The sequence below is a fragment of the Panthera tigris genome, chromosome F2, assembly GCF_018350195.1.
Source record: "Panthera tigris isolate Pti1 chromosome F2, P.tigris_Pti1_mat1.1, whole genome shotgun sequence".
NCBI lineage: Eukaryota > Metazoa > Chordata > Mammalia > Carnivora > Felidae > Panthera > Panthera tigris.
This window is the reverse complement of record NC_056676.1, coordinates 40,330,012-40,345,257: the sequence shown is the minus strand read 5'-3', so window position 1 is coordinate 40,345,257 and position 15,246 is coordinate 40,330,012. Positions and strand designations below refer to the sequence as shown.

General features: G+C 43.0%; 1 protein-coding gene across 4 annotated transcripts; it reads right to left on the bottom strand.

Annotated features, from left to right (window-relative positions):
* Positions 1 to 3,874: 3,874 nt before the first annotated feature.
* Positions 3,875 to 11,019, bottom strand: PDP1 (pyruvate dehydrogenase phosphatase catalytic subunit 1). 4 transcript variants are annotated; one of them, XM_042973302.1, is made up of 3 exons: positions 10,774 to 10,827; positions 9,897 to 9,931; positions 3,875 to 6,075 (listed from the first exon to the last, which is right to left on the bottom strand). In XM_042973302.1, exons 2-3 carry the CDS (start codon positions 9,925 to 9,927, stop codon positions 4,415 to 4,417), a joined length of 1,692 nt encoding a protein of 563 aa, XP_042829236.1. In that variant the 5' UTR covers positions 9,928 to 9,931; positions 10,774 to 10,827; the 3' UTR covers positions 3,875 to 4,414. The 4 variants fall into 4 exon arrangements, with proteins under 4 accessions (XP_042829236.1, XP_042829238.1, XP_042829239.1 ...); XM_042973304.1 differs by lacking the exon at positions 9,897 to 9,931 and having other exon boundaries at positions 10,774 to 11,019; XM_042973305.1 differs by lacking the exons at positions 9,897 to 9,931; positions 10,774 to 10,827 and adding an exon at positions 10,601 to 10,719.
* Positions 11,020 to 15,246: the final 4,227 nt, after the last annotated feature.

The following is a 15,246-nucleotide window of genomic DNA, read 5'->3' as shown; positions in this document are numbered from 1 at the left end:
ATCTTAAGTATAAAATGAAACTATAACTACAGGAAAAAATTCTTTCTCTGTATCTGAGAAGTTAACTTCTGATGAATTGAAGAAGAGAACTTCAACTGAAAGTTTTGATTGTGTATCACTAATGTCAAGTGAATGCTGAACATCCACTTTATATTCATATTGTGTTGGGCTCAACGGGCCAACAAAACCGATGGGCCCTGCCCTTAAAAAACTGAAAATCTTAAAGTTCAAAAATTATTAAAACAATTTAGAAACAAGTATGTGCGCATTTTATGAACCTAAATATTGGTTAAATAATCGAGCCTAAATTGTGTGGCCCTTAAAATATGTGCATTCGGTAACCATTATTAATGGCATATGAAATGCATGAATTTTATCATTCTTAATATATTTGCTTAGACTTGTAACTTGAGAGTTATTTAGAAAACAATGCTGTATATTGTTAGGATCCCGTCTAAGGTATAAATTTTGTTGTAAGAACTGGGCAGAAAGGATTTAGTAGGATTAAGCTTGGCTCTCAAAGTAAATTCTGAAAACGACAAAGGAAAAAGACCTGCCTGCTGTAACAAGTCAGTTTAGATGCTGTTAAGATGTCTTCATTTACCAGGCTTGTCCAGGACTCAGCTTTTAAGGTTACTATTTATGAAAAAGGTATGTTAACTACTGACCAAGGATAATAAATTTACCTCCACACTCTTGCTAGGTCCAAGGACAAAACGAGTAACAATGCATATTCAGGCATGTGCTTTGACTGATAAACCAAGACCATCAAAAACCAGGACATAATTTGCCTTTTTCTTACAGTCATTAATTCAATCACTTAATGAACTTAAAATTAACTCAACAAAATTCTCAGTGGGAGAGGTACAGAGAGATCAACAGCAAAGAACCACTCCTGAATCCCTTCAAACTTTTCACCATGAAAAATTTTCATCTCTTGTTTATGGGACATTAAAAAAAAATTTTTTTTAAGTTTATTTGAGAGAGAGACTGACAGAGCGAGCAGGGGAGAGGCAGAGAGAGGGAGAAAATTCCAAGCAGGCTCCGCACTGTCAAAGCCCGTTGTGGGGCTAGAACTCACAAACTATGAGATCACCACCTGAGCAGAAACCAAGAGTCAGACACTTAACTGACTGAGCCACCCAGGGCATTTTTTAAAAAGTCCTGCCCAAGGTGCCCAAGGGCATTTTAAAAAAAGTCCTGCCTTTGAGGTATAGAACATAAAACTCACCTATAATTGTATTTGCAAAGTTACAGCTACACTTCACCATGAGTACTCCTGACAATTGCTAATCTGAAAGTCGGCTTTAGAAGGAGACAGGGAAGGGCTAATAATGTCCATCAACAATGGATAAATTGATATATTCATATGATGGAATGTTACTTGGTAATAAAGAGACTATGAACACATTTAACAACATAGAAGAATCTCAAAAAATTGAAAAGACAGACACAAAAGAGTATGTGTTATATGATTCCATTTATATGCATTTCTAGAATAGGCAACACTAACCTATGGTGGTGGAAGTCAGAACAACAGTTACATGGGGAAGGATTAACTGGAAAGGGGCTAGAGGGAATTTTCTGTAATGGAAAAGTTGTGTTTCTTTATTGGGGTTGTGGTCACCAAATCTCAAACTATACATTTAAAAACTGTGTAGTGTATTGAATGTAAACTATATGTTTTTTAAGTACTAATTATCTACTGGACTCTGAAGTTAAATATAATCTACTACTGTAGAAAGCACCTAAAAAATCTTACTATGATTAAAAAGCAACGCAGGCATTCAGAAAGCAGATATGAAGCTTTAATTCACTGTGGGCATTTCTCTGACCAATATTATAAACTTTACACGTCTTCATACAGATACATCTTTTGTAAGACACAGGTTTTTTTACCAAGTACTGTGAAACATACCACCATTCCACTTAGTTAAGGGCGTATTATAAATATAATGAGCCACTGATTAAATATAAATACAGAGGTTGATATGTGTTAGAAAGTTTCCATAATAAAAAAAAAGTTTAAGAAAGGCTAAACTATGAAAGTTCACGTGTTTTTACTTTAAATATCTCATCACAGTGACAGCCAATTACAATAAAATTACAACTGCTTTTAGATGATAGTACATTCTGATATCTAACATCCAGTTATTTTCATTTCCACACTGCATTTTCATTTCTAAAGAGTAGACCAACTTTTAGACTGCAGACCAAGTTTCTTGTGCAAGAAATAAGAATCACTATCTTGATTGTGACCACTGGAAACTAAATTTATACATACCATACTAAATAGAGACGAGACTATTAAGTATGTAATATGGAACTCTTCAGTAGCGGTGTTCAAGAGAAATTCAAATAGTAGCCTGAAAATGGTGTTTTTTTTTCTTAATGTTTATTTTTGAGAGAGAGAGAGAGAGAGAGAGAGAGTGTGAGTGTGTGGGGGGAGGGGCAGAGAGAGAGGGAGGCACAGAGTCCAAAGCAGGCTCCACACTGTCAGCACAGGGCCCGATGCAGGACTCGAACCCATTAACTGCGAGATCATAACCTGAGCTGAAGCCAGACGCTTAACCGACTGAGCCACCCAGGTGCCCCTGAAAATGGGTTTTCATTGCTACAGCAGTCTACATATATTTCATTAAAAAGATGACATCTCTGTCAAAACATTTAGAAATAAATATATGGTAGAGCCTTCCCTTTTCCAAGATGCTGCCTGGAAGAAAAGTTCCAAGCTGAATTAAGGGGGAAAGATGGGGGAAAAAAAAAAAAACCCTCAGAAAATAAACATTATACGATGCTCTGAACTACAATCTTCCTGAGTCTGTTTTTCAACTGGAACAAGTTTTAGTCAGTTCTACATTGCTTTAGTGTCCACAATCCAGAGGGAGTCCTTGAACAACCAGTTCATATTCTACAGAAATCAGAAGGACTCCTAAACACCCCTCAACTAATTACACGAGGGAAAGCTGATCATGAGTTGTATTAAAATCTATGTGAATATCAAACATAGTCATAGCCATTCTTTTACCAGTGATGCTAGAATAAGTGATGAAAATATATGCACAGCTGTACACAGATCACCATTAAATACAGGAACAAATGCCATTGATGCATATTAAAAAGCTCCCCAAAAGCCAATCTGAATGTTTATTTTCATTTATTTTGATACAGCATTAGAAGGGACTGCATATAATTACAGGGACTGCTGCAAACAACACTTGATGCTACTAAGTGTTCTATTAAGCATCAGGCATGCACAACAGTTACCTTTGAAAATTTCTCACGTATATATCTTAAATTCCTATTTATAAGCTACAACATGTTTAAAGCATTTAGTGATTTTTAAACCAAATATTTTAACTGACCTATGTCTACACGGAGAAAAACAAAAACTCCCTCCCTGGTCTCAATAACCAAAAGTAGTATTAAATCTTACTCCCCAATTTGATATTTAGACTTAATTCCAAAAAGTGGGGAACATTCTTATCACGACTAAACTGGAAGGATGATCTCCTGAACAGTCTACCCACCACACACAGCATGCTAAGCCTGTGGGGATTACGAGATAAGCATGATGTGCTTGGTGGCTACAGATGACAATAATTGAACAGTCTCTTCTTTTTTTTCTGGATCTTTTTATTTCAAACTAAATGAAGTCATTTCATCAATACAAACTAAAAAAATAATTCTTTTTTCTTCATTTAACATCAATCTAAGAGTGGACCAAACTAAAAACACTGTCTTCAAGCATGTGGCAAAGCAGAAAAAGTTTCAATTACATTAGGTAACCAGGGGTGGTGAAGGGAGTAGTTTGTTTTTCCATTTAAGAAGCATTCCAGTCAAATAATCACAAACACTTACAAATTCAGACTGCTTGGTTCTCAGTCATTTATGGCTTAAGTACTGGATTTGAAAACCACTTCAGGCTAAAATAAATTTATATGAATAATGCATAGATTGTATATCTAGGAAATCATGCAATAAATAAACATTCTCATGTACATTGGAATCTTAGTGACGAGAAGGGTCTGCAGGTGTGAACAGAATGTTTCTTCCCTTTTACGAAGAGAATACGCCCAGCAACATCCTGGCTTTTGGCCTATTCAAGATCCTACTTGCCAGGTCATCTTGATTTTCTCAGATCCATAAAAGAAGCCAATGTCATGAGACATTTGCAACAAGGAACGAACTCGCCTCAATCACAGGTGCCATGAGGTCCGAGCTAGGCAGAATGAGACTCTCGTGATCCTGCCACCCTGCCGCAAAGTCAATTTGGAGGACTTGACCAGCTAGAGTATCAATGGGTAAATGTTTAGTGACCTACTGGAAACCCTTATTATATTAGTATCTTTCACAAATCTATCTGCCCCTTAAATCTATTTCATTTGAAAATTGCCAGGCTAAGACCCACCCACTATTCCTGGTTTTGATATGCCCCTACAACATGAGAATTGAACTGAACCACGATGATTGTTATGTCGTCTCTGTACATCCGAGCAAGCTCCTCAGGAAGACTGAGCATTTTGGAGAGGCGCTCGTGGTCTACAGCTCCAAACTCGTTGTTGCCCACCGCGTGACGAATGAGATGGGTTGCTGCATTCTGATCCTCGAATACCGAGGACATCTTGGCTCTCCTTTCTGTTAAAAGGCCATGCATCTGTCCTAGAGTCACCTTGTAGCCGCCAACAGCTATTGGCTGTTGGTGATGCATGCCCGTCAGGTACTCACCCACAATCCTAACCACATCCTGCCTATGCATCGTCTCCCACAACCCATCAGTAGCCAACACCAGAAACTTATCCTGTGGCCTTAATCGGTGATAAGTCACCTCTGGCTCAGCAGTGAGATAAGGAGGTGTATAATAATTAGGAGGGATAAACTTGGTATATTCATTGTCATTCAACTGGTCTGGGCCTGATTCTATCACTCTCTTTTGAAGGTCAATGCTCCATTTGAACTTTACGTCTCCAAAAGCCCTAAAAGGCATCAGCAAGCCAAGCAGCCGATCCTGTTTCACCACGCTCTTGGCCTCATTCTTTGGGTGCTCCAATTTCAGCCGTTCCAGTTCTCTTTCATTCTGAGCATTGTGGTCATTTGAGAGAGTGACTGCCGACCAAGAGCCGTCCTCTTCCTGCACACCCAGCATGGCTCTGCTATCGCCGGTATTGGCCACGTGAAGGTCGACGCCATCTACATGGGCCACACAAGCAGTGGCCCCAGAAAATGCCACTCGAAGCACCAAGTAATTGAGAAAAGAATTGGGATCACCGACTTGAGCCTCCAAAGAGATGTCATTGTCGAGCCTCTTGAAAGCATTAATTAAAGCCTCCTTCACATCAATATCAGTAGACTCCCCGGTGTTGAGGTCTATAAGTTCTTGCCAGTAAGTCCTTAAGCTGTTGAAATACAATTTGGACGCCTCCTTACTGAAGTAATCATTGGGGTGCTTGTGCCACTGGAGAATGGGCAGCAGTGCCCGGCCACTCTCGACTGCATTTTCAATCTCTAGCAAAGTCTCATGGGGCAACAAGGAGACGGCAATGTAATAAAAGAGTCTCTCACTGACTGCCTGGGAACAAGCACAGCCGGCATGGCCATCAAAAACCCCCAAGAGCATCCCTCTGGTCTGCAAGCAAGTAGCTGCACTTCTCCGGTCCTCGATGGGTGCATTTGCAGGCAGCTGATTGCTGTCAAATCCAAGGACGGAACTGACATTTTTGCCATCGAATTCTGGCACTTTGAAGCTGTATTCGTTGGCTTTCAGGATGCTGTTGACCTGTGGGGGTGTGAGGTAAAATCTCTGCGGCGTGGAGGCGTATCTCCTTCCCTGGGTGTTGTACTGCCACCAGCTCTCCTTCGGCCTGCAAAAGGTGGCATAGGCCGGGTGGGGTGCGTATCGCAGGCGACTCTGAGGAACGTAAGGCGACGAACAGCAGAGGTGTTTGTGGTGGCAGTAACACGCGGTGCCATAGATTCTGCTCAGTTCACAGTTACGGATCAGAGGGAAAAACAGTTGAGTTGGTGCTGGCATGGCATCAGAGAACAGCGGCAGGCTGGCACTTCTGACGGGGATTCCTAGACAGCAATTATACAGACACACACAGAGAGAAGAGTTACATTTCAGATCACTTCATCCGTCTCTGCTTTGAGAACAAATATTTAGCAGGTGAATCTACACGCTAAGCCCTGCGCCAGAAAGCACTGTATTTTATACACCTCTCCTGTACTACTTCCACAGGGTATATTCTGCTAAGCCCAATTCTTAATCACTTATGGAGCCAAGACTAGAGTCTAGCTTTACTTCTCTCTTTTCCTCGTATTTCCTTCTGCAGCACAGACTGTGCAGAACATACAACAGATCTGGCTGGAAAAAAGCTGAGGAGACGAAGATTATATAACATTATGCAGTGGCAGTCTACCTGGCCAACCACTCTTCTCCCTCCCTATCCTTAAAAAGGCCCTGGATCTCCCATGACGAAAATCCCGTTTCCAGATTTGTGGTCAATGGTAACATTTGATTACACGATTACCACCAAAATGGTGTCAGAATACATCCCCGACATATATATGCTCATGAATTCTTTAGTAAGTTATATGCACACACTACCAAATTAATATTATGTTCATATATAGTATGAACATATATATGCAGCAGATATAGGGGAAAAAATTACATGATGAATAAAAAGAGAAATGCCAGTGTCCCTTTCCTGCGCCTCAGTGGACGGTCTTGCAAACTACGCTTCTCTAGACCACTGTGCCAATTTGGTGAGCTCAGGGACATAGGTCTGCCACCAACTTGCCAAATAATCCTAGAAATGTGAGCTTACCTCTTTGGGCCTCACTTCCCTAGGTTGTAAGTGAACACACAGAAGCAGATGCTATCGAAGGCCTCTTCTGGGTCTCTATGCCTTTATGAGTGTTTGTTGCAGTGAGGCTTTGAAATCAAATGCAGGTTTCATTTATTTGTTGTTTAATCACTGTACGCTTTGTGATAAAAATAAGTTTAAGTACGCTAGTAGCTCTAAGGCTTTGTTAGTAATGTAAATGGTCTCAGTTCTGTAATTTAATTTACTTGCTAGCATTTTCCCCTGCTAATCAGCCAGAAGGGAAAGCTACAGAAATACTATTTTCATTCATTATGGATCGAGGTAGAATTCAATCCCTAGAAAAATATTTTCTCTTACATTTAAAATAAAAGTATGTATTTGCCTTAAGGAAGCAATAAAGAATAGTGAAATAATAGTCTAACAGTCTAAGGTTTGTATAGAAAAGGTGCACATATTAATCCAAATAAAAATCACTGACACTATGTGACACTGAAAATATTTTGCTGGACATTTATCTAGAAAATTTATTGAATGTGCATCATTAATCCAGATAATTTATGCAAGGGAAAAAACTTTCTTCCTTCTAACATTTATTTCCCCTGAATTGTTGAGGTATTGCTTCAAATAACTCATTTGGCCTATAAAGAAATAGACTTTAGAATTAAATAAGGAAACAAATGCAGTAAACAAAAAATAATACAGAAAACAAAACCATGTGGGTTTTAATGTCAGCAATTCCTTCTTAAGGTTGAACCCATTAAGGAAAAAAAATTTACAAATATCACAGATTGTTAGCTATATATTACATTATTTTCAGGTACCCTCTTTTGAAGAGTAATTGGAGAAGTGATAAGTGGGATGTGTGAGAGCAGAGAAAACCAAACACCGAATAATAACTTATTCTTGTTTGCTTCTGTAATGAGCACTGCATAAGCTGGGCATACAGAACCCCTTTTGCAAGTGATAGAAAGCACCATTATTTTAAATGCACTATTTCAGAAGGGATTTGTTTTAAAAACCAAAGACAAGATTATACAACAGAAGGCAATGATTAGAATTTTGGAAAGAAGATCAATAACTAAATAAGCATTCTGAAATGCCATAATGAAAAACAGAAATTCCAGATGAACAGGAATCTATCAAGACTAACCATATAAATCTCTGCACTTCAAACTAAATACCTGAAAGTCATCCAAAGGTTAAGGGTACATGATTGAGCCAGGAGATGTGCTCAAATGTTGTGCCACATGACTCTGGCTTCCAGACATAAACCGTACCTTGTTAGATTTGCATGCAGAAAGCACATTAACTCATTTCATGCTTTGTATAAAGATTTTCTATTATTAAAAATATAAACAGATGACCATTTTAAGAGAAATTTTCTCCATAATTTTATTATTTTTTTAAGATCTTATTTTTAAGTAATCTCTACACTCAGCCTGGGGCTTGAACTCACAACCCCGAGATCGAGAGTCACTTGCTGCACCGACTGAGCCAGCCAGGCACCCCTCTCCATAACTTTAGATAAGTTTGTATTTGTGCTTACTTTAAAACTTAAGACTTTTATAGGAAGAAGAAATGTTTGCTTCTGTATGGAATGCAGACCAAATCAAAGTACTACTTTGTGCGTGTGTATGTGTATGTGTCTGCAAGGGGGGTTTGATAGATGAGCAGCAGGATTACGTTGTATGTCTAACCAAGGAATAACAAGTCCAAGAAATCTGCACTTTCCTTAAATTCCTCCGTTTTGACAATTTTTCTGCTTTTGTAGTTGATTGCAAAATGAATGAAATATTGTGGCAAAAGAACTGATTCATGCAGCAGATGCTTTGAATAATATATAAAATCAAAGAGCAAGCACTCAAATACTCAGATAACATACTACATTTTTTCCTTCAAGGCGAAAGTTCTTGAGATTAAAAAAAAAAAAAAAAAAAGCAGAGTGGATTTTATCAATTGTACCTTTCAGTTTTTCAGGAGCTTAGCATATGGACTGAGAATGTATCCCAATACCCCAACTCCCAGCATACCTTCAAAAGACAAATTCTTAGAGAATATGGAATTCATGAAAACCCTGCTCTGTGATTCATGAGTGTTGTATCATCACCAGTACACATGACATAGTCTCTCCATCAGACCAGATATCCTCACAAACCAAAGTACTTGCAAATGCTTTTTCAAACCGTAAGTGCGCATTCAAAAACTCTGAGTATCTTTCTGAATATCCTGTGATTCAACAACAACAAAACCCCATGAGATCAAAACTTTTGCTGACAAACTCACTGAACTAATGAAGTAGAAAGCTCTTGATTAGGCAATTAAGAACAGCAACAAGGTACAGTGTTGGTAAACTGGAGGACTGTCATATTTTCAAGTGGTTTCTGACCACAATTTCACTGAAAAGTTCCTATCCCTGATCCACGTTATATGCAGTATCTTCGTCCTAGGCAAATTTGACCCATTTTGCCAATGACTAGTAAGAAAAGATGCACTGCAACCCGAAACAGGAGAGAGACCCATCCATTCTTACTGATGGGCTCGACAGAGCCTGTGCCAAGAAACGATTCTACTTCATTCAATAAACCCACGGACCATATTAATTAGAAAATGCTGTTATACTGCACCGACTCCGGAGCTCTTTAGCTTTCAAAGCTTTTGGTGTAAATGAAGAAAAAAAAAAAGCTATACTCGTCATTCAACGTGTCACAACCTCAGTTTATGTAATCCAATTGCATTAAACACCCTGTATAAAGACTTCACAATTTTTCAGCATTTTCTGGAAATGCTAGCCATTTCACAGCTCCTGTTATCTCTACATGAATGAAGAAACCGGCTTCCCTCCGAAGACACGACGCCCCAAGCCAGCACTTGTTTGATTAGTTTCCTTTGTCCCTACCTGAAAGCTGCACTAAGGTATCAAAGCTATCCGGGTCCAGGACGCCTTTGTTCCCTTCTTCTATCTACCTCACCCCTAATTCCACGGCGACCCAGCTAAAACCATCCACACACAAAATCAGTCACCATCCTTTCTGGGTACCCAACGCAGGTAGTTAAGTGAATACCTACCAATTCGTCTGGGCCCGGGACACACACACATTCTCCTGTCATCACAACACGGAGCCGACAACATCCACAACCCGCGCGGACAGCAGCAGCGACAGCAGCACCGGCCCATTGAAAGCAAGGCAGAGATGCTCATTAGAGGAGGCGGCGGCGGGGGAGGCGGGCACGGAGGAGGGGCGAGCTCTCGCTCCAGCCCCGTGTGTGGGGCAGGGAGGGGGGAAAAGGATGGAGCAGGGAGAAAGGGGTGGGGAGATAGAAGGAAACCAAACAAACAAACCCACCCCACTGGAGAGGCAGGAACGGAGCCCGAGGCGGCGGGGACTCAGCCGCGAGCAGAGGCGCGCCCCGGGACCGGTCCCTCCATCCAGCCCGGGCGCGGAGCCCACCGGCCCCCGGCATCCTCCGCCCGCTGCCCACCCCGCCCGGCCCACGCAGCGCCGGCTTCAGTCCAGAAGCCTAAGGCAGGGGTCGGCCCGCGGCAGGCTGCCGTGGGATCACCCCAGACTCCGGGGTGCGTACGGGGGACCCTCAGGCAGAGACGCCACACAGCTGGCGCCGCACCTCCTCGGAGCTCGCACTCGCGTTAGGTTCTCCACGGCGTCCCCGGCGCTGACAGCGGCGGCGGCCGGCCCGCCCCCCACCCAGAGCCCGCGGCGGCCCCTCGGCGCCGCCACGTCCGCCCGTAGCCCCGACGCCCCCGCGCGCACCTAGCGCTCCGGGGCTCGTCCCTCCTCCGCCCGGGCCACCGCTCGCCAACCCTCTGCACGCCCGCGGCCGTCGCTCCCCATGCGTGCCGGGCAACCTCCTCACAACTTTGGGCGCGTAGAGGAGGATTCCGGACTGGGCGGCTCGGGCATGGGGCAGGGAAGGGAATACGAACCGGGCACACAGGGGAGGAGTCGCTTCTTCCCGACGAGGAAGCGGCCGCAGCAGTAGCGGCACCGCCAAGCGCTCCCTCCAAGCCGCCCGGCGTAACTCCCTGGAGTGCAGCCCCTGGCCCCCAGCTGGCCCACTCCCTGCCCCGCCGGGCCGCCACCCTGCCCCGCCCGAACGTCCGGGCCGAAGCACTGCCCGCCTCCCGATTGGCTGCGCCCGGGAGAGTGGGCGGGGAGGAGAAGTGAGGGCCAGGCCTGAGTCGAGGAGGGGGGGCGGAAGAGCCGCGCGCTCCCAGCCAGCTTTGTGACGTCATGGGGGTCAGACAATCCCTTCCATTCCGAGCGAGCGGCTCATTGGTTCCACTGGCACGCCTCACGTGACCGCGCCCGGTAGCTGGGTGGAAGGTGGGGCTTCGTGGCGCAAGGGAGCTGCGACCGGCTGGGCGGGGCGGCTGTGAAACGGCTGGAGACCCGCGGGGGTGGGAAGAAGCTCCTGGGCCCACCCCAGCATTCCCACACGCTGGGGTCTCCGGTGGTTCGCTGCTCCCGGCCGGCCGGGCTTCCGCGAATCCCTGGCGCCTCGGCGGGTGACCCGCCTTGGCCTGGCAGCCTGGCGGTTCAGCCTTCACCGCGCCTTGCTGGTGGGCCCAAGTTTCCTAGGATAGGCGGTGGGGCCGGCTCCCCAGCCCAGCAGGGAACTGAATTCCCTGCATTTCGCCCCAGCCTAGAATATAAGGCATGACAATCTGTTGCCCCGTTCACTTGATACTTTGCAAATTTTAGGAACAGTAATTCGGATCATGTTTCCCACCGTTTTCTAGACATCTCTTGAGTCCTAGGGAGGAAGAGCGAGACTGAACAGCAGCAAGAAGAAATTGTGATCAAGGAATTCTTTTCCCTCTAGTGTAGGTGTGCTCTGAAGGTCTTTGATACCAGTGTTGCCTCGTTTTCCCGGGATGGTTACAAGGAAACCTGTAGGAGTGGAAGAGTACTGGACTTGGAGCTGATCAGAACACCTTCATCCAAGTCATTTCTGCTCCATAAGACTCCGTGTCTGTTTCAGTGAGATGAGGTTACGCTTGGAGTGGCATTGGCATTCTGTGATTATACACAAGAGATCCTGAAGGCTTCTTTTGCCTCCATCCACACATATCCCATCTTTATGGGAACTGAGTTATCTATAGTGGCCTCTAAATGCTTCCCTGGGGATGATATTAGGTAGATCATTGCACTCAGCCTGCCTAGTGTGAAACTGTTTACTTTGATTTATTAAGCATATCTGCTTACTAGCCAATAAAGTTCACACAGTGATATGGGCTGGATATAAAAACTGTCATGTTAATGGTATTGTGGGGTTTTGTTTTTATTAATCTTGCATTATTTTATTTTTACGTAATAAAGGAAAAACTTTATATACACAAAACTGCCAAGAACTGGTTCTTCATAATTCCTGGATTTTTTCAGCTGCCTCTATTCTTTAAATTAGAGGAGAGCTTTTTTGTCCAGCTCCAAGTGGCCCATGAAACTCTTGTGGCTCTCTAAGTGGCCTTGATCTCCCATTTAGTTCATCTGCCTCACTTCCCCCCTTTTTACCTCTCAAATTCTGTATTTTTCATTGTCCTTTTCCCAATTGGTATAGATTTATTTGTCTAGTTTTCTCTTGTTTCATAGAAGCAGTATAGGGTGACTTAGCATAGTGAGTAAGAGCATAGCTGGAGGCAGGCTGCCTGGGTTCCAATCCCAGCTCTGTAAATTACTATGTGGTCTTAGGCAACCTCTTTCTGGCTCAGGTCTCTCATATGTGAGGTAGGAATAAAAATAGCAATAACTCACAGGACTGTACTAAATAGGCCAATATAAATATATATTGTGCTAAGTAAGTACATAGCAGGGAGTAAGAGCTTTATAAGTATTCGCTATTATTGGGGCACCTGGCTGGCTCAGTTGGTAGAGCATATGACTCTTGATCTTGGGGCTGTGAGTTTGAGCCCTACATTGAGTGTAGAGATTACTTAAAAATAAAATCTTAAAAAAAACCATTAGCTATTATTAATATTATAGACACATGTCCAGGTAAGTATGCCTCTTTTAGATTTAAGACTCCTAAAGAGTAGTGGTTCCAGATCCCTAAGTGCAATATATTCTTAATTCTCTAGTTAGACACTAAGAAGTTATTGATAGGGGTGCCTGGGTGGCTCAGTTGGTTAAGTATCCGACTCGATTTTCGTTCAAGTCACTATAGTTTGGGAGATTCAGCCCTGCATCGGGCTCTGCGCTGACAGCACATGGCCTGCTCCGGATTCTCTCTCCCCCTCTCTCTGCCCCTCCCTGAGTAGTGCTCCTCCTCCCCTCTCAAAATAAATAAGTAAACATTAAAAAAAAGAAGTTCTTAACATACTGGAAAGTCTTAGAACTTTAGGATATCAGTTTAATTTACGTGAGGAGTGTCACTGCCTCTTAGCCCCTACTTTGCAGACATGGTGATGAGTAAACTGAAGCTAAGGGTAGATTTTTATGAGTTTCTGCCTCATAAGGTTTCAGAAATGAAGTCTATACTAGGCTTGTCTGTTGTCTATAATATTTTCCCATTGATTCTGAAAGGTAGAGGGATAAGACTCAGGAATGTATACATCCATATGAATGACCTCTTCAAACTGTCACTTTGGGAATGTACACCTTTATTCCACACCAACGTTGCCATTATGCAGAGCACTTTTTAAATTACCTTTTCAAATTGTTTTTGTCTGCACAGGAAACTCCAACTTGTTTTACTATAACTAGCACCTTGTTTTTTATACCTAAAATAGCATTGATTTCCCCCATCTTACTATTCTTAGCCCTAAATGACCTGGCTATTTCTGAAAACCCATTCTCAAAAAACTAGTATTTGCCACCACTAAATATAGTCAAAAGCATTTGTCATGAGTGTTGGAGGCAATGTCAAGGTGTTTCTAGAATCAGAATGAAGGCCCCCCAAAGTAATGTCTATGAAGTGAACTTATGTAGAGGTGCAAGTTTGTTTTCCAGCTGCAGAGTTGTAGGTTTCAGTGATGTGTGTATTACACATCGAGTCATAGTTTTGCAGAGGAACCAACCGCTTGTACCATTGAGAGAGATTCTTTAGTATCTCAACCTTATCTCCTCTCTGCCTTGGCTTTCTCCCTGTCTCTATACACAGCTCTGTTTAGCCACTCAACAGGCTTGCTTATGAAGTGCCGTTTGTTACCACATGGTCATCTGGCCAGGCAAGGGCAAGTCCTTGGGTGTGCTGCGCTGACCCCACAGACTGCTTGAGCCACCAGAACACCTGTTGACACTTGGACATTGGAAGGTGTAGAAAAGAAGCTCCGGAACAACCTAGGATTGTTGGAAAGAAGGGCCAGCAAAGAGAGAGGAAAGGATTTCAAAAATAGTACAAAAATAGTACCAAAAACTGGTACAAAGGAGCTGTGCAAAAATACCTATTTTGTCTACTCACATGCTTTCCGTGATACCAGTAATGCAAAGACAGCTCATGAATGAGACCCTTGACGGTCATTTTCTTACCCTAGAACAAAGCTAGAAATGAGCAAGTGCCGAACCAGATTGGCCTGTTGTTCTTATGGATGGATGATGAAACCTCTGGGGGTATTGGAGGTTAGCTGTGACAACATGAGATGGCCCAGCAGAGTCTTGGTACCATCCAAGAAGCTTAAAATAGACCAGCATGTGGGTCTGAGGTATTGGTCTGGTAGTTAGTGACTTCCCTTTGCCTTTGCCAAAATCAACAATTGGAAGAGAGGCTGGGTCTAACACACTCCTCTCTAAGTCCTACTTCCCTACAGGAAGGGGCAGGAAATCAGCAAGTATTTACTAAGTGTGTAAGCAACAGGTACCTCTGTTAGTTATTACCATCCCAGGGTTGAGAATTGCTTTTTGGAAATTACTTGGAGTTATGCAGTAAGATCAGCAAACCATCTATAAGAAACAGAATGTGTATTGTAGCTCATCTCTTGTGGACTTAGAGGCTGTTAAAGGTGTTTTCACATTTATCTCATTTAATATTTTTAAAGTATTCCATTGTCATAAGAATTCATGAAGCAATGGTATATTTGAGGGGAAAAAAAAAGCTTCATTCTCTTGCAAAACTAGGGAGGAAAGTCTGCTGACTGGTAGGCAGGAAGTTTCTGTGCATTAATTTAACATGACAAAGAATATGACAGCTGTGTATCTGGGGTTGCTTAATTAGGGTGCTTTGGTAAGAAGACTGCAGGTCTGTGGACCTGACTGCCACATATTTCAACAATCCCTGTTAATGGGGGTGTCTTAGAATACTAAGGATGGCATGTTGGGGGGATCTGGGATTGTCTGGTCATCAGACAATCTGGCAAATTAACTTCCCACTCAGTGTAATTCTATAGATGGATTCCCCAGAATAAAGTACAGAGGGAAAAGGTAAAGGAAGGGCTTCAGGGAAACAGAGACATTGGGGCGAGTCT